Source organism: Clarias gariepinus, chromosome 2, assembly GCF_024256425.1.
Source record: "Clarias gariepinus isolate MV-2021 ecotype Netherlands chromosome 2, CGAR_prim_01v2, whole genome shotgun sequence".
NCBI classification, from domain to species: Eukaryota; Metazoa; Chordata; class Actinopteri; order Siluriformes; family Clariidae; genus Clarias; species Clarias gariepinus.
Genome location: NC_071101.1, coordinates 37,338,920 through 37,363,758, shown reverse-complemented (window position 1 = coordinate 37,363,758; position 24,839 = coordinate 37,338,920). Strand labels below are relative to the sequence as shown.

The 24,839-nt window shown below is 40.5% G+C and overlaps 1 protein-coding gene across 1 annotated transcript in view; it reads left to right on the top strand.

The window, feature by feature from the left end:
* adgb (androglobin) overlaps positions 1 to 23,727 on the top strand; it is a 38,690-nt gene extending 14,963 nt beyond the window's left edge. The window contains exons 10-33 of the mRNA XM_053515494.1: positions 670 to 847; positions 916 to 994; positions 1,474 to 1,627; positions 4,653 to 4,695; positions 7,597 to 7,693; positions 7,802 to 7,865; positions 7,964 to 8,060; positions 8,138 to 8,270; positions 9,386 to 9,500; positions 9,823 to 9,987; positions 10,069 to 10,168; positions 10,268 to 10,390; positions 14,131 to 14,224; positions 14,347 to 14,478; positions 14,582 to 14,732; positions 15,709 to 15,890; positions 15,972 to 16,138; positions 16,876 to 16,976; positions 17,162 to 17,270; positions 21,924 to 22,063; positions 22,498 to 22,653; positions 22,792 to 22,874; positions 23,029 to 23,212; positions 23,290 to 23,727. Coding sequence (XP_053371469.1) covers positions 670 to 847; positions 916 to 994; positions 1,474 to 1,627; positions 4,653 to 4,695; positions 7,597 to 7,693; positions 7,802 to 7,865; positions 7,964 to 8,060; positions 8,138 to 8,270; positions 9,386 to 9,500; positions 9,823 to 9,987; positions 10,069 to 10,168; positions 10,268 to 10,390; positions 14,131 to 14,224; positions 14,347 to 14,478; positions 14,582 to 14,732; positions 15,709 to 15,890; positions 15,972 to 16,138; positions 16,876 to 16,976; positions 17,162 to 17,270; positions 21,924 to 22,063; positions 22,498 to 22,653; positions 22,792 to 22,874; positions 23,029 to 23,212; positions 23,290 to 23,400 — 2,958 coding nt within the window. The 3' untranslated portion in view covers positions 23,401 to 23,727. The remainder of the gene's footprint in view (positions 1 to 669; positions 848 to 915; positions 995 to 1,473; positions 1,628 to 4,652; positions 4,696 to 7,596; positions 7,694 to 7,801; positions 7,866 to 7,963; positions 8,061 to 8,137; positions 8,271 to 9,385; positions 9,501 to 9,822; positions 9,988 to 10,068; positions 10,169 to 10,267; positions 10,391 to 14,130; positions 14,225 to 14,346; positions 14,479 to 14,581; positions 14,733 to 15,708; positions 15,891 to 15,971; positions 16,139 to 16,875; positions 16,977 to 17,161; positions 17,271 to 21,923; positions 22,064 to 22,497; positions 22,654 to 22,791; positions 22,875 to 23,028; positions 23,213 to 23,289) is intronic.
* The last annotated feature ends 1,112 nt before the right edge of the window (positions 23,728 to 24,839 follow it).

Genomic DNA, 24,839 nt, shown 5'->3' with positions numbered 1-24,839 from the left:
TCACCTTACACCCACAGGGCCATCAGGTCTGTGTGCATGGAGTGTGCATGTTCTCCCCATGCTAGGTGGGTTTCCTAGGTACTCCAGTTTCCTCCCACAGTCCAAAGACATGCAGATTAGGCTAATTGTTGTTCCCAAATTGCCCAGAGTGTGTGGTCTGTGGATGTGTGTGTCCTGCAATGGATTGGTACCCCATCCAAGGTGTACCCCCACCTCATGCCCTAAGTCGCCCCTTCGCGACCCTGTATACAGGATAAGGGGTGGGTTAGAGAGTAAATGTTTTATTTCAGCTAATTTAGCTAAATAATCATAGTGGAAACAAAGATATTGAAATTTAGGTAAAATGATTTTATATATCTAGGAGAAAAACACTAATGTCAGATAATATTGTGCAATTAATTTAATTATAAATATAGCACAAAGAATGTCATGGTATTGAAGGTGCACATAAGATGTTGACTCTTGCGAACACTGACTGCTATATTCTGTTCTGTATCTGGAGAAATAGTTTTGTGAGGCATCCAAGCGCTCGTGTTTATCTCTAGTCATTCAGATCAGTGTCATGTGTTTAACTCATTATTAGCTTTCTACGCTGCAAGCCATATGAATAGTTATACACATACATATGCATAGTGTGTTTATCTGTGTGTGTGTGTGTGTATTGTTCAGGCAGATGCGTCTCAGATACTGCGACAGTACGGGCTCTGTCAGCTCTACAGCCACTCTGTATTGCTGACGCGTACAAGGGACTGCCCCCTGGTGGCTGCTCTGAAACCACCCCCAGTACCTCATTCCAAGCTCCTCATCCCTACCCCCAAGGAAATCGATAATATGGATGAACCCAGAAGTGAGTTTGTGTGTCTGTATTCTCAATTCTACTTGAAGTACAGTTTAATGTGTTTTTGTTTCATACAGAGGTCCCAGTGGAGAGGCCTGAGCAGTACATAGGGGTGGCTAGTCCTTTCATCAACTTCAAGCTTGCACCACTTAAAATGTAAGCCGTATGTGTGTGTGTGTGAGAGAGAGAGAGAGAGAGAGAGAGAGAGAAGAGATAGTGTGTCAGTCTTACTTACTGAAAAACTGTCATACTGTTTCCCTAATTGCTGCAGGGTCTGGCTGTGTGTGTGTGCGCGCACTGAATAGCCAGGTGTTTTGTATGTGTATGTGTGTTTGAGGATGTGTAATTGAGTTAAGTACACTCTTGTGTGTGGGAGGGAGGGTGCTTTGAGATATCTAGACAACCATCAGGCCCCAGGATTGATTTGTGTGGCTGTGCAGCGAAACTCTCTCCATGGTCCTGATTACGAGTCAGTACACACTTTCACACTGCAGACTCCGTCCCCGCTGCTTACTTTAGTGTCCTGAGTGGAGAGAATAACTGCTGGAGTGTTTAAGCAGCTTTATATTTAAGCCCTCGTGTCTGCATGTTTATTTAGTACCTCTGTGCCAACTGTCTGTTTTGTTCCACTGCAGTGATTCTAACATGCTTTCGAAGCCAGTTGGCCAAAGACGCCACGTCTATACGTCTAACCTTGCTTCATTCTCGGAGTCGGAGGAGAACGAGGATCCCAACCTCGCTCAGCAGGACATCGCTCACAACAGCTCGCTGGATGCTGTGAATACCGAGGTAAGCATCCAGCTATATGTGACCAAAAGTATGTGCACACCCCTTTAGAAGCACTTACTTGCCCAGAATAAAATTCCGTTGGTAGAACTAAGGACATGGCTTTGTCAAGGTAGCTCGGTGCAAAAAACTCCAAACTTGTTGCCCTGAACTCAAAACCTTTGGGATGAAGGTATGGCCTGAACATAATCAGAAATCCCCATGGATACAGAAAATACATACATAAATCTTCATTCTACACTTTCACTCATCTTCTATACCACTTTATCCTGTATTGAGGGTCACGGGGACCTGGAGCCTATCCCAGGAGGCTTAGGGCAAGGCCGTACACGCAGGGTACACCCTGGACAGGGTGCCAAGCCATCGCAGGACACACACACACACATACAAACACTCACACACACCCATTCGCACACTATGGGCAATTTGAGAACGCCAATTACCCGAACCTGCATATCTTCGGACTGTGGCAGAAACCTCCGGAGGAAACCCACCAAGCATGGGGAGAACATGCAAACTCCATGTACACGGGAATCAAACCTGGACCCTGGGGGTGCAAGGCGACAGTGCTAGTTGGTTAGGAAATAATCAGGAAACAAAATATACAGTATAATATACAGTATAAGTAATAGTGTTTCTTTTCTCTTTTTGTCAAAGGCAAAATATAAAAAAGAAAACAATATATTATAATATATATATATATATATATATATATATATATATACACACACACACTCACCTAAAGGATTATTAGGAACACCTGTTCAATTTTTCATTAATGCAATTATCTAATCAACCAATCACATGGCAGTTGCTTCAATGCATTTAGGGGTGTGGTCCTGGTCAAGACAATCTCCTGAACTCCAAACTGAATGTCAGAATGGGAAAAAAAGGTGATTTAAGCAATTTTGAGCGTGGCATGGTTGTTGGTTCCAAACGGGCCGGTCTGAGTATTTCACAATCTGCTCAGTTACTGGGATTTTCACGCACAACCATTTCTAGGGTTTACAAAGAATGGTGTGAAAAGGGAAAAACATCCAGTATGCGGCAGTCCTGTGGGCGAAAAATGCCTTTGTTGATGCTGGAGGTCAGAGGAGAATGGGCCGACTGATTCAAGCTGATAGAAAAGCAACTTCGACTGAAATAACCACTCGTTACAACCGAGGTATGCAGCAAAGCATTTGTGAAGCCACAACACACACAACCTTGAGGCGGATGTCTCTGTTAAGACATTTAAATGGTAAAGTCAGAATTTGGCGTAAACAGAATGAGAACATGGATCCATCACGCCTTGTTACCACTGTGCAGGCTGGTGGGGGTGGTGTAATGGTGTGAGGGATGTTTTCTTGGCACACTTTAGGCCCCTTAGTGCCAATTAGGCATCGTTTAAATGCCACGGACTACCTGAGCATTGTTTCTGACCATGTCCATCCCTTTATGACCACCATGTACCCATCCTATACTGGCTACTTCCAGCAGGATAATGCACCATGTCACAAAGCTCGAATCATTTCAAATTGGTTTCTTGAACATGACAATGAGTTCCCTGTACTAAAATGGCCCCCACAGTCACCAGATCTCAACCCAATAGAGCATCTTTGGGTTGTGGTGGAATGGAAGCTTCGTGCCCTGGATGTGCATCACACAAATACCCATTAACTGCAAGATGGGCCAACATTTCTAAAGAATGCTTTCAGCACCTTGTTGAATCAAGGGTGTCCAGGATGTACCCCGCCTCATGCCCTAAGTCTCCTGGGATAGGCTCCAGGTCCCCTGCGACCCTGAATACAGGATAAAATGGTATATACGATAAGTAAGTGAGTATATAATATATTCCTGTGCTTTTGAGAAAAGAAAGTAGAAAACAATATTACTTATATTGTATATTTGCTACATGTCCAAGAGGGCACAGTTCTACGCTTTCTTTTACATATAAAGCCCTAACCCAGTTTTTAAACCCATCCACCATGATTTAGTTGTAGTCTAGTTGCCAGTCCTGGAAAGACTGAAATAATTCTCTGAATGCAGCATGTGTGTAAGTGTGCTTGTGACACAGCCAGGAGGCTGAAATGAACCCTGCCTGTCCCTGCGACTCCACTGTCCAGCTCCAATGTCACTACCACCAACACGTGCACAGTGAAAGGCGGGAGAACGGGAAAACTGGTGCTGTTATGTAAAAAAAAAATTTAAAGCACTGGTCTCATCCTCCATGGTATAAAAATCAGGGCAATTATCTTGTCAGTCATTAGAGCAGATGTCTCACTGGGAGTTCAGGAAGGACTGGTTGAAGCTAAATGTATTGTGTGTGTGATGTGCATGGTTTCACTGAGCATGCATTAATGTAAATGGAATTAAATTTGGTTTCTAGGAATTCTCTTATTTTCTCTTCTCTTCTCTCCTCATCCCGTCATTCCTCTTTTTCAGCTACGGGCTGACTCACGGCCTGTTTCTGACTCACTGGTGCTGTCGTTCGTTAGATGTGGCACCGAGAGAACCCCTAATTGTCCTCCACATCTAAACGGCACAGTGGGATGACTCCTCGGGCTTTATAACTGACACAAGGTTGAGAGTGAGTGAGAGAGAGAGAGAGAGAGAGAGAGTAAAAAAATAATAAAAAGGTTCCAGTAAGACTGTTGCCATGGAGCCACCCACTTTCCTTGCGGTTTTAACAAGTTGTCTTAAGACCCGGTGGAGGAGCGCTTGCTTGATGCCGCACTTAATTAGTGGTTAAATACTGACATGCTAATCAGACAGGGTGGCTAATCCTTACACTGATGTTTGTAATCTTTCCAGGGTTAATCGCTTAGTTTTAAGCTTGTTTATGAGACATAATTAACAACGAGTTGACTTTTGCATTGATTGTACCTCGGGGGAAGAAAAATACACACGCTTATGACCATCTTTGTTTTCCCACCAGCCTTTTGAAGTGGTATAATGTATTATTTCTTGAAAGAAGAGAGGCCAGGGTTAAGATGAATGCATTTATCTGACTGTTTAACAGCGTATTTGCTTTTTCCTGTCCTCCCAGGTAGCAGCAGCTGACAGGAGGAAGGAAGGCAGTGTTGCTAACGGTAATGCACCATCACGTTCACGCTACATGCTCACCCATGTAAGCTTCAACTTTTTGTAGCAGCGGTTTATCCCAGCTCCTTAACGATGGAGGCATGCTAAGTCATGATGATCTAATTAGAATGAAAATGAAATTGAGAGGCAGCTGGTAAATGCTGCCTGAAATACCATCAGTCGTTCTTTTCATAAACCCAGTGCACATTTTTTGAAAGTCTGCCTCTTTGTCTGGGGCTCCTTTGTAACATGTGGAAAGGAAGCGGATGTGAATGAGCAGGAAGACGTATGATCGTTCAACACGAGGCTTTCTATCACCCTCGAGTCATTGTCGAGCCGTCAGTGTGCTGATGCTAATAGCCGCTTTAATGGGATATGATGGCTGGCTGAGTGCTCTCCTATCACCATTACGCTTCTTCCACTGTCTCTCTCTGTCTTTCCCTTTCGCCTGGACTTCTAGGCTTTCTCCTTTTAAATAGCATTGCACAAACAGACAGATACCCACCCACACACACACACACACATTATCGTTTCCATCTCTCTGATCGTGACTCTGCACTGGCCCCTCATCACGACAGGCCAATTACATGCTTTCCTAGGGAGCCTAGTGTGTTGCTTAGTAACACCTGGAGTGAGCTAAATGAAGCGGCCTCTGCAGCGGAACATCTAAATTACTGCCGCTTCCTTCGTCTTAGCAGGCCTGGCATTACTTTGTAATTGAGACTAAGTTTGCAATGTGCATCATCTGGAAGAACTAAGGTACTCATATCATGTAAGCTGCTGAGGATGTCCATTTTTTTACCCCATATCTCAGCCCAGTTAACTACTTCTACCCTAGGAATGTAACAGTTAAAAAAAAACTGACACTAGTGTAGTGCTTGTTGTAAGACAAGTCTTGTCGATAAAATCAAAATAAAGTTGTAAAAATTTAATAAGACAGGAATATACAGCATAACAGCATAGCTTGTTCAAATAAATATCAGGACAGCGTGATGTGGCACAGCACAAATCCGAGTAAAGAATTAAATGGAATTGTGTCGAAAGAAAAAAAAAATTAACTGAAAGTGATAAAAAAAAAAAAAAACCTGTAACATTAAATGCACGAAAATAATTTTTCTAGTTTCACTTCTCAGTTCTTTTGTTTGTATTTCTGAGACAAACATGCAGCATGGGCAGGTGTCAGAGCTGCTTCATCACTGGCCAGTTGCTGGTATGGGAATGTTATTGGTTTAGGACTTTATTGCTTTATTTAGAGTGTTCTTTATTGGCCAGGGGCTTTTGGGCGGGAGTTACAGGACATTTTCTGTACATTAAGTTATGTTAGGTTATATAAGTATGTCGCCACAAGTCTTAACCAAGAAAAATAAGCCAAATGCATGCTCATTAAACATATGTGTATAATTTTTTTATAACTCAATAATTAAAAACTTTGAAAGTAATTTAATCCATGTAAGCCTAACAGTGATATACATTTCCTCTCCTAATGATTTAGATTCTGACTAACACTGCTTAAATCTTTTTTGTTCTACTTGTAGGTGGCATAGTGGTTTGGACCTCCAGGGTCTGGGTTTGATTCCCCGGCAGGTTCAATTCCTGCCTCTGTGTGCATGGAGTTTGCATGTTCTCCCCATGCTTAGTGGGTTTCCTCTTGGTAATCTGGTTTCCTTCCACAGTTCAAAAACATGCAGATTAGGCTAATTGGCGTTCTCAAATTGCCTGCAGTGTGTGTAAACAGTATGTTCCCTTTGATGGATTGGCCCCCTGTCCAGGGTGTAACCCCCCTTGTGGATTAAGTCTCCTGGGATAGGCTCCAGGTCCCCACGACCCTAACAGTAAGAAGTGGTACAGACAATGAGTGAGTGCGTGATTGAGTGTTATACGTGTAGCTTATAAACCCTGGAAGTGCTGGAGCGTATACTGTCTACTGTATGTCCTTCTCCTATTATTCCTCGATTAACTGCAATTCCAGTTAGTTTTCTCAAGTAGTCCTGGATTTCATGTTTTTAGGAATACTAAGTGATAAGATAAAACGATATATCCCTGAAATCACAGGGAAAGGAAAGATTGGGAAGCAACTTTATATGCAAATATGCAAAAGTGCTGACGCAGTTACAAATGTAAACAACAGAGAGCAACTGCTATACAAGTCTGTGCAAATGAGCCGTAACTATAGCAACAATAATACAGTATATTAGAATAGGCATATAATCTGTTATAATTATTATTATTATTATTATCCTTTATCTATCTCTCATGTTACTGTATACAGGTATCTGCAACTTCTCTTTAAGCTGTACTTTTATACAAAAATAATGCACGCCTTCTGACCAATCAGGTTCAAGAATTCAACAATTAGTTCTGTGTACTAAAAACCTTAACAAAATAATTTGGCAGTGTTTGCTCTATAAAAACTATTGTTCCTTCAAATGAACTTTTTGGTAAATTGTAGCGAATTATTCTGTCCATTTTTGTTAAACAATACTGCTAACTTAATCCCAAGTACAGTCAGTCACACTAACAGATGGGAAAATTTTAAAAGTGGATTAAAAACGCCTGGCGGTAACATCAAGTACTTAAAGGTTGTTCTAGTTTGTGAGCTGGAAAACGAATTTCAAATAGTGTTAGATCCGCTAAAACACTGTTAAAAGTAACTCCAGGTTGCTAAGTTGATCCACATCTCAGCCTTATGATTCACACATTAATGTTGTCACACACCTGATTCCACTCTAAGCACCCAGGAACAAACTGATCAGTTTTTTCACGTTCATTACTCCAGGGTTGGCGTATGACAGGGGAATTGTATGTGTGAATAATTCGATTTAAGAATTGAAAGTGCTGGAACATGGGAAATCACTAATGTGAACAACACGTAGACAAAATAATAACTCACATTTTTTTTTTTTAATTAGATGCTAATTTGGCTCCTGAGAAGGAACCCACATCAATCCAGGGAACGATGCTTCAGGAAACTTGGATCCACATGCAAGACTTCACCAAGTGCTTCCAGTAAACGCCTTCACCCACATCAACATTCATTCCTCAGTCATGCTAAATAAAAAGATGGTCTCTTTTCTGAACATGTGATGCTTTTATTTCTTCTGTGTCTGGTTAAAGGACCTTGGTGGTTTTTCACAATGAAAGCAGCTACCAATACCAGTTTCAGAAATCACACTTTACGGTAAAGTACTTATCCTTGAATCAAAGCTACCTAGATTAGCTTACATTACTTACACTAGTCTTACAGTCATGACTGAATTTCTTTCCCACTACTCTAAGGCACAAGATGATAAGTGGCATCAGTTCTTGACTGTAGATAGTCTGCTGCCTACAGAGATTCTCGTCTGTTTCTCAGCACTGGTTCGCTGGGGAGAGCGTAAGATCTTTGCATCTATGCATTATACTCCTGTGTATTTAGGGATAATTACATAATGCATGTTTTATGTGTTGTAGAAACGGATTGCACAACCAGGCCCGGTCATCTCATTGTTGAACCGTTTTGCTGGAAGAGCATCCAGGCTCAGTATCCCCTGCTGACCATCATCACCTCATCTTGTAAAGCATCTGTTCTTTCCCTGCCACCAGGGTAATGTAGATCACAACCATGAACACAACTATTGGTCAGCATTATATTGCATGAGTCACATTTGCTGATGATGATCGTTTTCAAATCTGACCATGTTAAGAATTCCTCATTAGTATTAGGAGTAGACCTGGGAGCTCTAAGACATGTGTTAATTTGTATAGTTGTTTAAGAATTCATAAAATTTAGGACATTTGAGGAAATAGAGAAAGATATCTTAGAGGAAACCCTAGAGAGGAGAGTCTGCTATTTCTGGTGCCATAGTGACCTAAAACATGGATTTATCAGCCAGTATAAAGCGAGAACAAGATAAATAAAGGTCAAATACTTGTCTAGCAGTATGTCCTTTACTGGCCCTCTACATAAAAATAAAATAATCCAGGGGTCTCTTCTTTAACTGGTATATTATCTGACCTTCATAAACTTCTCATGAGGCATTTGTGGCGATTAAGATTGGAGAAATAATATAACTGATCAGTCATAACAACGTGACCAGCAGGTTAACTGAACAACGATGATCATCAACCATACCCAGGATCATGGGCGCCCAAGGCTCACCCATGCCTTCCGGGAACCAAAAGCTGGTCCATCCGGTCCGATCCCACAGAAAAAATGAAAAATAAAAAATAAAAATAGGCAATACTGGCCAATGACAGAAAGACATCAGAACACCTAGTGCACCACAGACCGCTTCTTATCAGGCAAAGATTCCTGAGGCTCCGACCCGGTCGGCAGATTACCTAAATCCCAATCCGTGGGATGCATCAGACAAAAAGTCAGAGCCACTGATGCCCCACCTTACAACCCAGACCACCCAAAAGAGTGCCTCAAACTACCTGGTGCCAGACACCGCAGCACACACTCAGATGTTTGGCAGAGCCACAGCCCGAGGGGCCAAAGCTACCCTGATGGCACATGAGGAACCCAAAACCTAGTTGGTTTTAGTCTTAAAGGTTTTACTGTTATATCTGATCGGTAGGCTTGACTCATGTACACCAGGCGACATTTTGTTCACTTTCCATCATTTTCTAGCTTTCAAATTCTTTATTAAATGGAGAATATTTAAAGCTGCCTTTGTGTGGTTGAGATGGTTGATTTGTGTTTTGTGATTTTTCTAGGCGTCACATTCTCCGCATCCACACGCAGGCGTACTTCGGTGTCCATGTGCAGCTCTACAGCAAGACAGCTTTCGTATTCGGAGACGAAGACACAGTGATGCCACACCTGGAAAATGTATTCAGTTCCTGCCTTGTTTCAGCCCTAGATTTTGTTTACTTTTTAATATTTTATGGTAAAAGAAAAATGCAATGCTTTACATTTGAGGCACACACTAACACATGTTACAGTCTAACCCATCTTAAAATAAAACAAAAGTGAAATTCCTATAATGCTAAGGTCAGGTAGTCAATTTTGGTTCACGTCCTGAATTAGTCTTTATACAAGCATGATTTTGTACACTGCGACATGCGATACAGTAAATATAAACCCACATTATGTATGATGTGTGATGCCTGGAGGACAGTCTGCATGCTGCTCTTTCACTATCATACTGTAGGAGAGCCTGAGGTTCTGTGAGCAGGCACAGACGATTCTTGGCGCTCTAGGTGGACTGCTCAGATCCTTCTCGAACCCAGACGAACTGTCATCAGCCACGAGGACGCTGGAAGATGCTCTCTGTTCTTCGTCACTTAGCAAAACAACATTTGGAGTGCACTGGAGGGTGGGTGTGTGACACGTGTGCATTACCTGTGCATTACCACTTGCAGAGTCTTGACTCAAGTCAGTGTTTGTTGTGCTTCAGGTCTTCAGTCATGCAGTACACCACATGTTTAGCTGTGCCCTGGGAAGAAGGCTGACATCTGAGGAACTGTTTGCAGTCCAGACCCTGACTAAAGACTCAAGTGTGTGCATTTAACAAAGCGCAACCCAGGAACTGGGAATGTAAACAGTATGTAGTGCTATATTGTCTATTATGTTTTTTTTTTTTTTTTTTGTAGCAGCTGGTGATCCAGAGCGCTGGAGAGATAGTCAGCTCACAGAAGAGGAAAAACAGGCAGCAAATGTTTTGCAGGATGGCTTTAAGGGCAACCTAGAGAGTGAAATTCTCAATGCTGCAACACCAGGTAACATCCCCCTGCTTATCATCATTATTATTATTATTATTATTATTATATCAGGGTTAAAGGATAATCTGATTAAAGACTGCAGAGTATGTGTGAGTGTGTACACATATAGGCAGACATGCACTCAAGCCCTTCAGCTCACACTTATCAATTAAGCTGCCAATCACTCTGAGTAAGAACGACAACCCGGAGAACAACACTCCATCGTCATCTCCTCATCCATCTGGATTTATCCCTTCAAGCATCTATTTCTTCCTCTCTCTGACATGCTGATGGATGTATAGAGAGACAGAGCATCAAAACAGATACACAGGACAGATAAGGAAACTACACAAAAATAGGAATGTATTAAAGAAAAGTAACAGAGAAAGAAAGTGAAAGAGGCATAACCTTGTATGGATGATTTCAGCACCTAGGCAGGACCACAACTTTTTTTTTTTTTTTAAACCAAGATTCAGGCTTTATAAGACAATTCACAATCCCTCACTCACACATTCTCATGTAGCGCTTACCCTAAGCCAGTCCTGACTGCAAAATCCGGTGAAGGCCCCTATGAGCCTATTTGTGTGCTCCCACTAACTTGTAAATGTACTATTTACCCGTGAATTAGAGATATCAATACTATTATTCCTTTTATCAGCTTAAACTTATTTTCTCGTATGTTGTAAATGTAAATTACTGCACTGAATACTTAATGCCTATTATTTACTGAGAGGTATAAATCCATACTGCCTTGCATTCCTACTGTATGTTGTAAAATTTTCAAAATTGATTTAACACATGTAAAACTTTCAGGTGGCAACAAGGCCCCCTTAGTGGTTAGCACTGTCGTCTTGAAGCTCCAGGGTCCGGATTGGATCCACCTTGGGGTCTATGTGCATGAAATTTGCACGTTGTCCTTCTGCTAACTGGCATTCCCAAATTGCCCATAGCGTGTGAATGAGCGAGTGAGTGTGTCTGTGTGTGTGCCCTGCGATGGATTGGTAACCCTGTCCTCGTCCCGTAAGTTTCCTAGGATATGTATACAGTATGAAGCGGAATAGACAATGAGTGAGTAAAGTGAGTGAATCCAACTGGACTTACTGTATGCTGTATGCAGAGGTGGGTAGAGTATCCAAAGATTTTAATTAAGTGTAGCTGAACTTTAATTATAATATCACTCAAGTAGAAGTAAAAAGTAGTCATCCAAAATATTACTCAAGTAAGAGTGAAAAAAGTATCTGTTTCATCGTAATGTCCGATTAGTTTTTTTTCTTCAGAAATGATGTAAGCAGTCAGACAAAATGATTAAATAATGTACACATTTTGACATTTCCAAATAATAAAATTGATGAAATAAATAAAAGAAAAAGGATGAATAAAACTAAATATCCTTACAAGATAGCAAATTAAAGAACAAGAAACTCACAACATAAAGCGTTTGAAACAGTGTAAACTATTCCCAGTATAAGATATACTGTATATTCGGTTGCCCTCCAAATGGCTCAGCGGATAGTAAAGAACATGTACAAGAGGTCTCACTTTACCAATAAACTGTGTCCTGTAGAACAAATGTAAAAAATATATATATATATATATATATATATATATATATATATATATATATATATATTTTACATTTCTTTCCCGCTATGCAGACAGTTTGTGGTCATGTGACTACATGTGGGTAATGTTGTTGCTGATGATTGGTCCAACGGAGTCATGTGATTATCGTTGCTACAGTACGTCTGATTGGTGGAACACAATGTGTAGAATAAATGGGTAGAAAAGTAACGAGTCGACTGTAGCCGAATGAGGCAGAGTAAGAGAAATGTTTTCTCTTCGCAAATCTACAAAAGTAAAAGTAAAACATATGGTGCAGTAAAACTACTCATAGAAGTATTTTTTCCCCCAAAAAAAGTTACTTAAGTAAATATAACTCGTTACTACCCACCTCTGGCTTTGTGGTGTTAATTAACCCTGGAAAACCCAGACCACCTTATCCTAATAGGAAATCTATCTCCTTTGGCTGAAATGATGATACAGACCCAGTGAATCCTAAAACAGTTGTTTTTTTTAAATTAACCCTTTCCTACTACATGTAATGACATGGTCCATATATGACCCCTTGGGATGTCCAGTATGTTTTACCAACTGGTTACGTCCACTCATGACATAAATTTTCTCATTTCAAAATATATTTATTGATTTTAACTTTTCATCAATCACTATGCACATCAATTTTTGCTCTAGGGCAGGAACTAAAAACACTGGCATCAAACATGCCAACCTATCAAAAAACATGTAAAATGAACAGACCTGCAAAAAGGTTTACCACAGTAGCAGCCATGATTGATGTGATAAAAAATCAGGTTAGTTCAGTCAGTTACCACTAGATGTAAGTGTTATGGGTTCACATAGGGCACACTGGGTTGTAATGCAAAAAGAAATCGTTACTTTGGTGATTGGGTTGAATATAACGGTGAAGTAAATGTCTGGGTCAAATATGACCCCAGGGGTGCTCCAGGGTTAAACACTGGGTGTAAATTCAACCTGGTAATTTTTGCTGTGTTGTTAAACAACATTTTTAATTTTAATATTTAATCAATAGCCAAGGTCAAATTTATTGCTTTCCATCTTGTATTGATAGAGTTGTATTTATTCCAAGTGGGAAATACATCATTAATGTTTTGTTTTTAATATTAAATGTGTTGATAAGGAGTGCCGTCACATCCATATATTGCCTGGACTGGTCTCCACAGAGTTTACCGCTGAAAAGCACAAATTTTATTTCAGACATGCTGATATGAACTTGTGTGCACATGAGAAGAGCTCCAAGCTGTACTATATAAACACAGTTGCCTGTTTGCTGATTTTAAACATAATAAATAGTTGGTTTAAATTTTTTTGTTAGGTACAAAGTCATAGAATACAGTCCTCGAAGGGCCTTGCATGAAAGCCACGCGATGCAGGTTAGCTAGATTAGCAAAACAGGCAGGTTTAAGAATGTAGATTAGCTAATGCGTCAAAGAAAGCCTGCCTTTATTGCTAACATTCAGTTTGTGGAGGCGAAAACAAAATCTGACCTAATTGATGTTCCCGCAATTCATTATCATTGTGTGTGTGTATGTGTGTGTGTGTGTGTGTGTGTTTTTGTGTGTGCGTCTTCGTTTTCCTAAGTCATTCTACGTTTCACTGAAATCATAAACATTGACATGCACATTGAGATGAGAATGTCGGGCCTTGCGTAATTTGCAGAGCGCTCTTCACAGCCTGCTTAGCGTGAGTATAGGGTGCTCTGTTTCTCTCTTATCACTTACCCTGTACTGGGTCATGGGAGTCCTGGAGTCTATCCCAGGGGACTCGGGGCACAAAGTGGGGTTACACCCTGAACAGAAAATTTGTCATTCCAGCCACACAGTGATGCATCCCATAAATTCAAAAGAAAAACACTTTTAAGTCTTAAAAACGAGAGAAAAAGAGCTCTTCTCAATTGGGTTATACATTTTTACCTTTATCCTGGTATCCTGGAAACCACACATTCATGCTAATGCACAATTAACAGTGTCTACTTATCTGAAACTGGACAACCCAGAAGAAAGCCATGGGAATATGATGGGAACCTTCACGCAAAGCTTTATGAAGTGTTCTTTACGTCTGTCTTACATCTAACAGCATACTGTATACAAAAAATACAAGGTATGTCTTTTATCAACTTAAGTCTGAATATTTTTTGGGGTGGCGTGCGGGGTGTTATTCAGGCACTGAGGAGAATGAGAAAGTCAGCAAGACTCTGATGGAGATGTGGGCTTTTGTGGAACAAGACATAGAGAAGCATGCTGTGTCCTTACTTAGGTGAAGTACTCATTTCTCCAGCTGCTTGTGTAAATCTGTCTACATCTAGCTTGGTCTTGTTTTTCTTTAAGGGGGGTCAAGTTCAATTTAAATAATTGTTGCTGTGTGTTTTTCCTTGGTAGGTACATGCTTACGAGCAACGAGCAGCTAATGACGCTGTACCCATGCAGTGGGGACGAGTGGACGAAAATGACCTTCACCGATTACTCTGTTCCTGTCCGTGAGACAACTAGCAACTGGGTTCTTCTTTTTAGGTAAAATAAAAAACAACAACATTGTTTAAAGCTGAAAAGGTGACATCAGTGCATTGCATTAGCCACAATAGCTATAATGACAAGGTCTTTTGTGTGTGCACAGGGAGGTGTTCTATGTTCAGAAAGCCATTCTTCTTGCACCTAAGATCTACTCTCCATTGCAGTGTCACCTTCACGTCATCAACAATGACACTGGGGAGGAAGTGCCTAAATTCTTCAACAGTGTATTGCCATTTACATATACACCAAATAGGGTGGGTATATACAGTATGAGATATACGAAGGTCAGACTTCCAGCACATATCACAGATGCTCGATTAGATAAAACTTTTTGTTGTGTTCCCTAAAACAATTCCTAAACAATTTGCAGTCTAGCTGGGTGCATTATCCTCCTAAAAGAGGCCACTGTCATTAAGGTAAACTGTTGCAATAAAGGGGTGTACAATGATGTCTTTAATGATGTTGAGGTAGGTGGCCAAGCTTGAGTGATGTCCACATGAAAGGCAAAGTTTCCCAGCAGACCACTGCCCAGAGCATCACACTGCCTCCCTTGGCTTGCGTTCTCCCCATAGTGAATCCTAATGCCATCTCTTCCCCCAGAGATATGCCCACCTGGCTGTCGATGTATGAGCAAAATGGGACTTATTGGACAAGGCAACCTTTTTCTGCTGCGCCAAGGTTTAGGTCCATGCTTATGGGCCCATTGTAGGAGCTTTTGATGGTGGACAGGGTCTACATGGGCACTCTGACTGGTCTGTGACTAGATTCTTCCACACAGTTATCCTGGCCTTTGAGAAGTTCCTCAGGATTTTATGCTTACCCACTTCTTTTGCATTCAGCACTTTGACTACGAGAACCAACTGTTTGCCTACCATCTAATACAGTATATCGCATACCTTAACGTTATGAGATACTATTTTCTTAATTTGTGAATCGCTATAATGTTTTGGCTTATTTATGTATCTGAAGTAGGCAGATGACAGACCAAACCAATATCAAGTGTTCCTTGAGTTGCGAGTTTATTTTGATTAGTGAGAACACAATCGTTCCAGACTCTGAAACCATGCCCGAGTATGCTTAAATAGGTGGTCTCGGGCAAGTCCTATCAAACCTGAGCATGGAAGTAAATCGCTGTTTATACTATATGTGACCCCATAGACAAAGAGAGCCAGTAAATGTGACTATGGCTTGTGTGTAGTCTGTGCGTTATGTGTAGTGTATCGTTTCTAGGCTGGCTACACGTTTGTAGCATACACAGAAAAAACATTGGTAGTTGGAGGAACGTGGCGGCTGCGTCTGATCAGCTCCCGAGAGCAAGCGGCCAAGCCGGCTAGAGAGGAACCTGCTAGCAACTTCTTAGAGAAGGAATTTAAAGATTACTACTTACCCAACAGGAAGAACATTATCTGCAGGTATGAGCATGTTCCAACATACTTCTGTTTCTGATGATCATAGGCGGGAAAACTAACGCTAATCCACTTTCTGTCTCTCAGGTACGAGGTAAAAGTCTCCTGTGATCACGTAGCCACGGTGCAGTTCCAGGCTTCAAAAGAGGATGTCTTTGTTAAACTCAGCATCCTGGACAATGAGACAGAAGTGACCAGCAAGACAGGCCAAGGGGACGTTGTTATCCCCGTGTACTGCTTTTCAGCCAGTGATGGTGGGTTAAATAGACATTGGAGACTGTGTTGTTCTTTTTCTTTCATACATAAACTACATGGCCAAAAGTATGTGCACCCTAACTATCACACATCTCGTGGTTGAACATCTCGATATGGAACCTTAATGCTGGTATACCCTCTTCTCTTCTGGGAGGACTTGACTTGATTGTGGAGTTTGGCTGTGGGGATTTGGGTTGATTTTGTTCAGCTACAAGAACAATGTTGAGCAGGCTCCAATTTCAGGTCATAACAAAGCTGGGATTCAGTTCACACCATGGTGCTTGGTACTGTACTTGTTAAATATCAGAATTCTATGTTTTATTAAACACTATTGTGACATCATAAGTTCTGTACCGGAATAAACACACATTTGAAGAGCTTCAGAAAGTGGTGGCATCAAAAATATATCTATGTGTGTCTGTGTTCCTTCCTTCTTTGCCCGTTGGTTTCAGGGTAATAGGCTCAAGATCCACTACAAGCCTGACCACGATTTATTCATCTTAGTGACACATGAAATGAATTAATTAATAAATTAAAGACAACTTGTACCCTTCCTTAATACACTGTTTTATTTTGTATTTTCCAAACTTTCGGTCTCCTCACTTGACATCTTACCCAAACTGACAACCACTCTCTTAGTTTCTTAGCGACCGCCTGACACTGGCAGTTCCTGTGTATTTATAGAGTGTTTATCCATCCATGTGTGTGTGCGCGCGTGGATGTGTGTGCGCATCAGGTTCCTGCGGCAGTGCTGTGGAGAAGGCGGGGGTGACTCAGTCTCAGGACGGCCCTGGCGGGGGTCATGGAGGAGCCTCTGAGTGTGAGCCTGCCCAAACGGTATCCATCAGTGTAGACAAATCGTGTTCATCACTGTGGCTGATAGAGTGTCATATGTATGTGTATGTGTGTGTGGAGTTCTAAATTTAGATGGAATGAGTATGTTATCTCTTTTTGTTTATCTGCGACAGTACATCTATGGTTGCATTTTTGTATCGCTGTCTCAAATTTTGTGTGTGTTTTAGCATAAATACATTCTTCAAGCAGAGGTGCTTCACAACAGCTGGCCTTTGGATGACTCCTTGTCAGACTTCATCCAAACTCTAAGAGACAGGGAGAGCAACGAGATGAGAGGTGAGCACGCCAAGCAATCACATGTCCGCCAATCATCCATTTGTTTAACACAATAAGGGAAGGGACCAATCACAAGATGATGGCGGGGCTAGAGCCAGCTCCAAAGGTTGAGGAAAGTATTGGGAAGCGCCTCGTGAACACATCCAAAGCCTGTTGAAAGAAGAGCTACAGAACCACATTTATGTACTGATTGATGTGTCTCTGTGCCCCACCGCTGACCCTAGCCTTTCTTGATTGGGTAAAAGGGCGAGCCTCACACGAATACATTTAAAAGAGGAATATCTCTGTACTGATGTCATGCTTTTTGATGGGAATGTGTCACAGAAGCCTTTGACAGCGCATCTTTATATTAAGATCTGATATTTATACAAAAAATTAAAAAAGTTCCATGAGGTAGTTTTACACGTTATAAAGAATTCTGTGGTTGCTCTAGCTTAATCTGTCATTTTGCTGATCCCAAAAGTCATTGCAATAGACATAAACAAAGTGCTGTGTATTAATGTGAAAAAAACGAAGCAAAAAATGTACACACAGTGCAGTGTTGTATCCCTGATTTGTGCGTTCTTATTCCTTTTTTAATTGAAAAAAATGTACTGTATTAACGTGTTCTCATAAGCACAATAACTAAGTTATAGGGTAGGATTCTCTGATCTCATCTGGCCTCTTTTGATTTCATGGAATCTGTTTATTTTCATGTTTGTTATTACACTCATCTCTGGGTGTTAGTGTGACCTATGGCAGGTGAGATAAGGAATAATCGGCCCACTGCTTTGCAAAAGTCATACTCTGATTTAAAGTGCTAAATAGGAAAGGCTAATTAAAATAAAAATAAATAAATAAATAAATAAATAAATAAGCAAAGTGGGAGGAATTATTGTGTTCTTGGCCCGAGGTCGATGTTCAAGGTGAAAAGGATGAAAGGTTTTAGATTTACATAACTGTACAAACATCACAGGCAAAGCTCATTAGAATGCATTTGTTCCTGGGCTTGTGCTCCTCATTGTTCTGCTGCTGCTGTCCCACCTGATACAAGAACAATGATGAGAGATCATGAAAGCGCTGGTTAGGCGGGTGTTGATTCCATTTCTATTACAGCAGCTTGAGTTTGGTGGTGTTTTGCTTTATTCTGTACTTGCAAGAGAAAAAAAGGAGTACATTAATGCCAAGTTGATTTTATGTAAATTAAAACAAATAAAAAAACTATGGTTATTAAACTTAGCATGTATTTCAAGGTCCCATGTTTAACTATTTCTTTAAGATGTTAACATAAGTCTCAGCTCTCCCCTAAAGCGTGTTATTGCCCCAGCTGAAAGATCCTTCAGATAAGGCAATTTTTTATTCCTCAAAATCCCTTTATTTCACTCTTCCTCCTCCAAATATGCTGTTTCAGTTTCTATGCAAATTGTGGGGTTTTTGGTATTGTTTTGTATATTTTTAGAGAAAGTAAAAAAAGGATGGTAAGGGGAAAAAAGTTTTGTGGACGTTTTATGTCAAAGTACAAGTCAAACCTGGAGTTGTGATTAAATTCATGGTGAACGAGGGTGTAAAGCTGACTGACATTTACAGAAGACCTCAATCACAGTACGGTGATGAGACTTTTAGCCGCAGTAAGACATTTAAATGGTGCAAACGTTTTAAAGAAGGTGGCTCAGAGCCCACTGCATTCATTTGATGCAGTCTGAGTTATTGCCACATGCCATTATGTTTGGGCCATTGAAGAATTTCCTGGGAGGCCAGCGAGGCAAGATAAAGACATCTTTGATCATGGCTCTGGCGTACTGAGAAAACTTTCTATGAGATACTAAGATAACTTAGTTATTCTGCACAATCAACAGTCCTGGTTTGACTTGAACGCCTATCATCTGATTAAAGTACAACGTAGCGTTTTTGAAATTAAATGAAAATGTCATAAATGAGAGGAATGAAAGACATCAGGATATGCTGGTATAGAGAGAGAGAGAGAGAGAGAGAGAGAAAGAGTTTAGATCAGTACATATTGGAGGGCTTGCTGTGTACGTCTCCAAATTGGTTTCCAGGAAGCCTGTGGAAATGGGTCAATGGGAAGTCAAATGGAGTTGATTTTATGGCCTCCAGTGCAGTGAGAGGTATTTCAGGAGGAGACAGAATTGAATTAACCCACTTTCAGTGTGTCCCATCAAAGCAGGAACGGTGTTACACAGCCCTACAGACTTAAAACACACACCAATCAGTGTATCTATGGCCTAAGGACAAATCTGCTTGGTTTCTCTAGCCTCGCTTAACTTTCTCATCTATGCGCACATATAAACCCTTGTTTATTAATTACCCTTGTTTTCTTCTTATTACATTTGACTTGCTTTATGTAATGACTCGAAGTGTAAGGAATGCTACATACAGTACTGTAACACTTTTGCATTCACGCTACTTTACATCAGTCTTTTTACTAGTAAAAACTTTACATTTAATTAGTGTTTTGGATCAGATTCACCCTTATTGCTATTGGTCAAAGCTCATGAAATGCAGTCAACAGTAATTACAACCCGATTAGTGATGATTGCATATAAATAAGCAATCAGCATCATATAATGTCCAGTTTTGTTTGTTGTACCATGTCTACACCATAGATGCTTAAAACGTCTTGGAATATACATGTTTAAAATTCAAGCACTTAGCAGTTTTTTCAATGTGAAGAATTAAATTCTAGGGTTATGGTTTAAAGTAAACTTATTTTTGTATGCTTTTTTGGTGTTAACATCTTTTATGTGGTTTAATGTTTTGCGTTTTCTCAGTTTCTTCAGTTCTATTACGTTGTCTGTGTACTTACCGTACGCACAGCACTGGGTGATGTAACTTCTCACACCTTTTTTCACCCACTTGTTGGAAGCGAAGGCGAGAAGAAAATGGAGAAGTGCAAATTCAACAACCACAAAAAAAAAAAAAGCAGAGAGTACTGTAGTTGGAATCAATCACTGTTTTGAGGTTCGATACAAAAAAGTGTTAAGTGTTTTAGCTTGGAGATTAAGCAGAGATGATTCTCACATGAAAATGGGAGAAGCTCCAGCATTATGCAAGTGGTCAAGCCTGCTAGGAACTCACTAAGCAGTATCAGAGGTTCTAAATACATTTTCTTGCATATAATTTAAAAGAATGGGAACGTATTTGCCATAAGTGAGGCGGTCCAGTATGTCACTAGGGCTAAACAAACTAAAGGGAGATCTTAGTATGGTTAAATGTGGAATCGAAATGATGGTTAATGCACATGATTATAGTAGCAATTACTGTACAGAGAAAACCAGTTTTGAACTGGATTTAACACCTAATTATGTTTATATTATAAACACCTAATAAACACCTGACCCACCACTCTTAGCCACACCTAATCTACCACTTTTAGCAATGCCTGACCCACAACTTTTAGCTACACCTGACCCAGTGCTCCTACCTACACCTGATCCACTACTCATAGCTACACTTGAGCCATCACTCTTACTGGAGCTACAACTGATCCACTACTTTTAGTTGCACTTGACCCAGCACTCTTTGCTACACCGAATCCACTACTCTTAGCTACACTTGACCCAGCACTTTTAGCTACATCTGGTCCACCACTCATAACTACAGTACACCTGATCCACCACTTTTAGCTACACCTGATTTAAAACTCTTAACTACACCTGACCCAGCACTCATAGCTACACCTGACAACTCCTAGATACATCTGATTCAATACTCTTAGCTACACCTGATCAACCATTCTTAGCTACAATCGATCCACCACTCTTAGCTACACTTGACAAAGCACTTTAACCTACTGTACATCTGATCCACCACTCTTAGCTACAACCGATCCACCCTTTTTAGATAAACTTGACCCAGCACTCGTAGCTACACCTGCATACACCTTCCAACACTTTTTAAATGTTATAATGATTAAAGTTACTTGTAATCTTATTAAGAAGAGCGGGGAGTCTTTCTGTGCCACTCGAATAAAATATTTAAAGGCTTTTTTCCCCCCAATTTTTACTTTCATGGGATTTTAAAGGTGTAATACGGCAGTGTTAATAATTTGACTATGTGAAGGCATTTCAAAGACCAGCATACATATCTGAATTTTTTGTTATTTATTTATTTTTTGTGGTGAATACATTGTAATTTCTTTTTAACCAGGCCAATAATTAAAATTTATAAACAGTGCGGTAACCACATACTGTATAGTCTCAGATGATGCTTATTTTTGCTGAATGTACGGAGGCTCAAACTTCAAATTAGATCAGAACCTACTGTCTTTTAGGTTTCCAAGAACACTGAAGGGATAGAAGTGTCATAGACAGTTTGTTTAGGATGGGGTGGGTAAGAACAGGCCCTGGATGGAGCAACACTGCCATCTAGCATACGCTTCGATCTCCATTCATATGAAATTCTGCTTAGAGAACGATTAGCAGATGATACAACAAAATCATAACAGATGGCATGTGTGATATACAAACAAATTATTAAATTATGTCACTTATAAATGCAAATAACCCTGTATTTAAACATCGTTAAACACCGTACAACCATCATTAAACACCGCACAACCTTGAAGTATGTATTTATATGAAATATACATATTGCTGCAGTATTCCCAATATTTAACATAACACTGCTTAAAATATTCCAATGTAATGTGTCCAGTGTTCAAGCATCTGACCGATGAATCGCCTGCTAGTGTAGAACAATCCAACATCGAGGCACAGAAACGATCGACATCCAAAGCCACCAAGGAGACCAAGACCAAGGAGAAGGAAAAAGATAAAGACAAACCCACATCCCAGGCAGGTTCAACAAGTCCCAATGTGTATCTGTGTGTGTTTTAGATTTGATCCCAAAATCTTTGCTTTCCTATTTGTTTTAAACCAAAATACAAAAGGTAAAACCTATCTTGGATGACTTTGGAACGTTCATTTGCTTCTATAGTACATATGGAGCTGCATGGAGAGGTGTGATCTACCACTAAGATGTTCTCCTGTAGTGGGAAGTAGTCGTTCGTTTCATATATGGATTTTATTTTTAACAGACCGTGTGATTATAGAGTGTCTCCAGACAGTGAGTCACCCTCCGCGCTTCGGATATTATTATGATTCAGGGCTTTTAAAAAACAAGAAGAGTCGAGGATGATAATTTTCCCTCGTTTACTTTGTGAGGGTGTGTAGAAAGGGGTGTCGATTGTACACATCTGTAAGGGTGGTCTGTGTGTTTTTTCGTGTAGTGTTTGGATGAGAGTAAGCCCCACTGGACGCTGCGTGTGGTCAGTGATCAGTCGGAGGTGGAACAGATCGAGGTTAGAAAGGACACAGAGAGACTGGAGCAAATTATGGCAACGAAACTGGCCTGGGAATCTGGAGAGCCTGGGAGAGCACTTAAGGTCTGTGGACACACACACACACACACACAAACACACACACAATTAATGCATGCAGATATATTGTATGTACATTTGTGTACTGGTGTGAGGTAATGAACTGTGTGTCCTCTTTGGTGGTATGTTGTTGTCGGTGCGAAGGCTTTTCACACCCGTCAGGAGTACCTGCGAAAAATGAGCATGCTTGAAGAAGACTACAAGTTGGACCTCACACCTTTTATCAGGTACACATTTCACAGGAGGTTCCATGGACTTCCTGTGAAATACTTTATTTTGGCACGCTCAAAGCAATGAAAAGAACAGCTTCTGATCCAGTGAAAAGACCATCAGTGAAACCATGAGTTCACTGGTTGGTTCTCTCTCTCTCTCTCTGTGCAGAAGGACTGGCAGGCCTGAGCAATTAAAGGGTGCAGTGTTGGAGCAGGAACAGCAGAGGGAGCGATTGGAGAAGATCCAGAGCTTTCGGCTGTACCGAGAGACCGTGCTGGATCGCCGGAGGCAAGAGCAAGAGCAGACCAAGCAGCTTATAAGAGAACAACAAGAGCTGTTTGAAAGAATAAAAGTAAGACATAGCCATGTTACAAGAGGTCATGTAGTAAGATGAAGCTCTGACACTCAATACCTCGCTGATTGTCATAGGAGGAGAAAGCCGAGCTGCTCCGGAAGTTTGATCAGACTCGAGAGATGATTCAGGTCTGGAAGCTGGGAGAAATGTCTCAGAAGAGAGAAGAAGAGCCTCAGAAGGAATAATCGAACCCTGTAGAGTAGATACAAAAGACTGATAAGAGCACCATACATCTACATCCTGAACAACACAAGACCTGTCAGAACACATCCTAGAGAACTTCCATTACATTAATTAACTTCTTTAGATGCATACGGAGCGTGACCATAATCTTCTTCAGTGGGAGGAAGTTGTTCATTTGAATAGGATTTAATATAAGATTTTATTTTTAACAGACCATGTGATTGTAGTGTCTGGAGACGATGAGTCACCCTCTGCTTCCGAGATTATTATTAAAATTCAGGGGAAAAAAAGAAAGAAAAACCTTGAGAGTGGGATTTTTTTTTTTTTTTTACTTTTACTGTGCATATGAATTGCGAGTTTGTGTTTAAATTGTTGTGTATGTCTGTCCATGCAGTGCACTAGTGCATTGCATTAGTTGTGTTGAAGACAATCGTGCATGCCTGTAGTAGTGTGTGCATGTGGGTGGAGGTATGGCTGCATGATTGTGATCTAGAAACTAGAGAAACTTAAGAAAAAGTTAAGCTTTAGCTTAAATTTAATCAAGCAACAGGGGCTTTCCGTACAAGCAGTGTACTTGTGTAATTAAAGAGATTTAAATGTTTTCCCCACATACTGTAATACCGCCAATATTGTTTAAGCTTAAAATGATATGGTCTTTATTCTAACTTCACAAAGCCATTTAACCCAATATCTTGTGGGTTTTTGCATAGTCCCTGTTTTTCCTCAATTATTAAAGGTGAATTCTAGAATTTGGTAAAGTTATTAAAATGTTAATTAATAGTCTGACATAAAGACTATGGAAGGTTAAGAGTTTTAAGAATGAAGAAATCCACAAGAACAGCTAGCTCTTGACCATTTCTGCATTACCTGAGCAAGATGAAGTCATGGAGAGAGGTTCTATGGCTAGTGCAAATAACAAAAGACTCAAGGAACATATCTGTCTGGTAGACTGATGGAGGGAGAAATAGTAGTGCGGATGGGTGTTATGTACTGATGGGCTAGAGTAGTTACGTGGGTGCTGCACTATAGCTTCCATTGCAGGTTGGTCTTGATGTCCAGTTTGTTATTGGAGGCTCAGATACAAAACTGTTTGTAGGAATTTTAGCTCTAAACCACAAGCCTGAGTGATCAACGAGAGTGGGGAAGACAGCACCTAAACATATCAGTTCACCATAATAGTCTACGTCCATGAGTCCCTCAGATCTGCACCTTTACCTAAGGCAAATCTATTCACAAAAAGCTTGGCTAAATAAATAGGTTTTCAGCCTAGACTGAGACTATGTGTGAGTCCTGAACACTAAATAAAAGGTTATTTCATAACTTTGGGGCTTTGTAAGAAAAATGACTTTCAAACATGAATGAATAAGATAACACTTTTGTAGTTTCAAAGCAACAATGTAACCAGATATGACCCTTATGGTAGTACAGTATGTCTAATTCA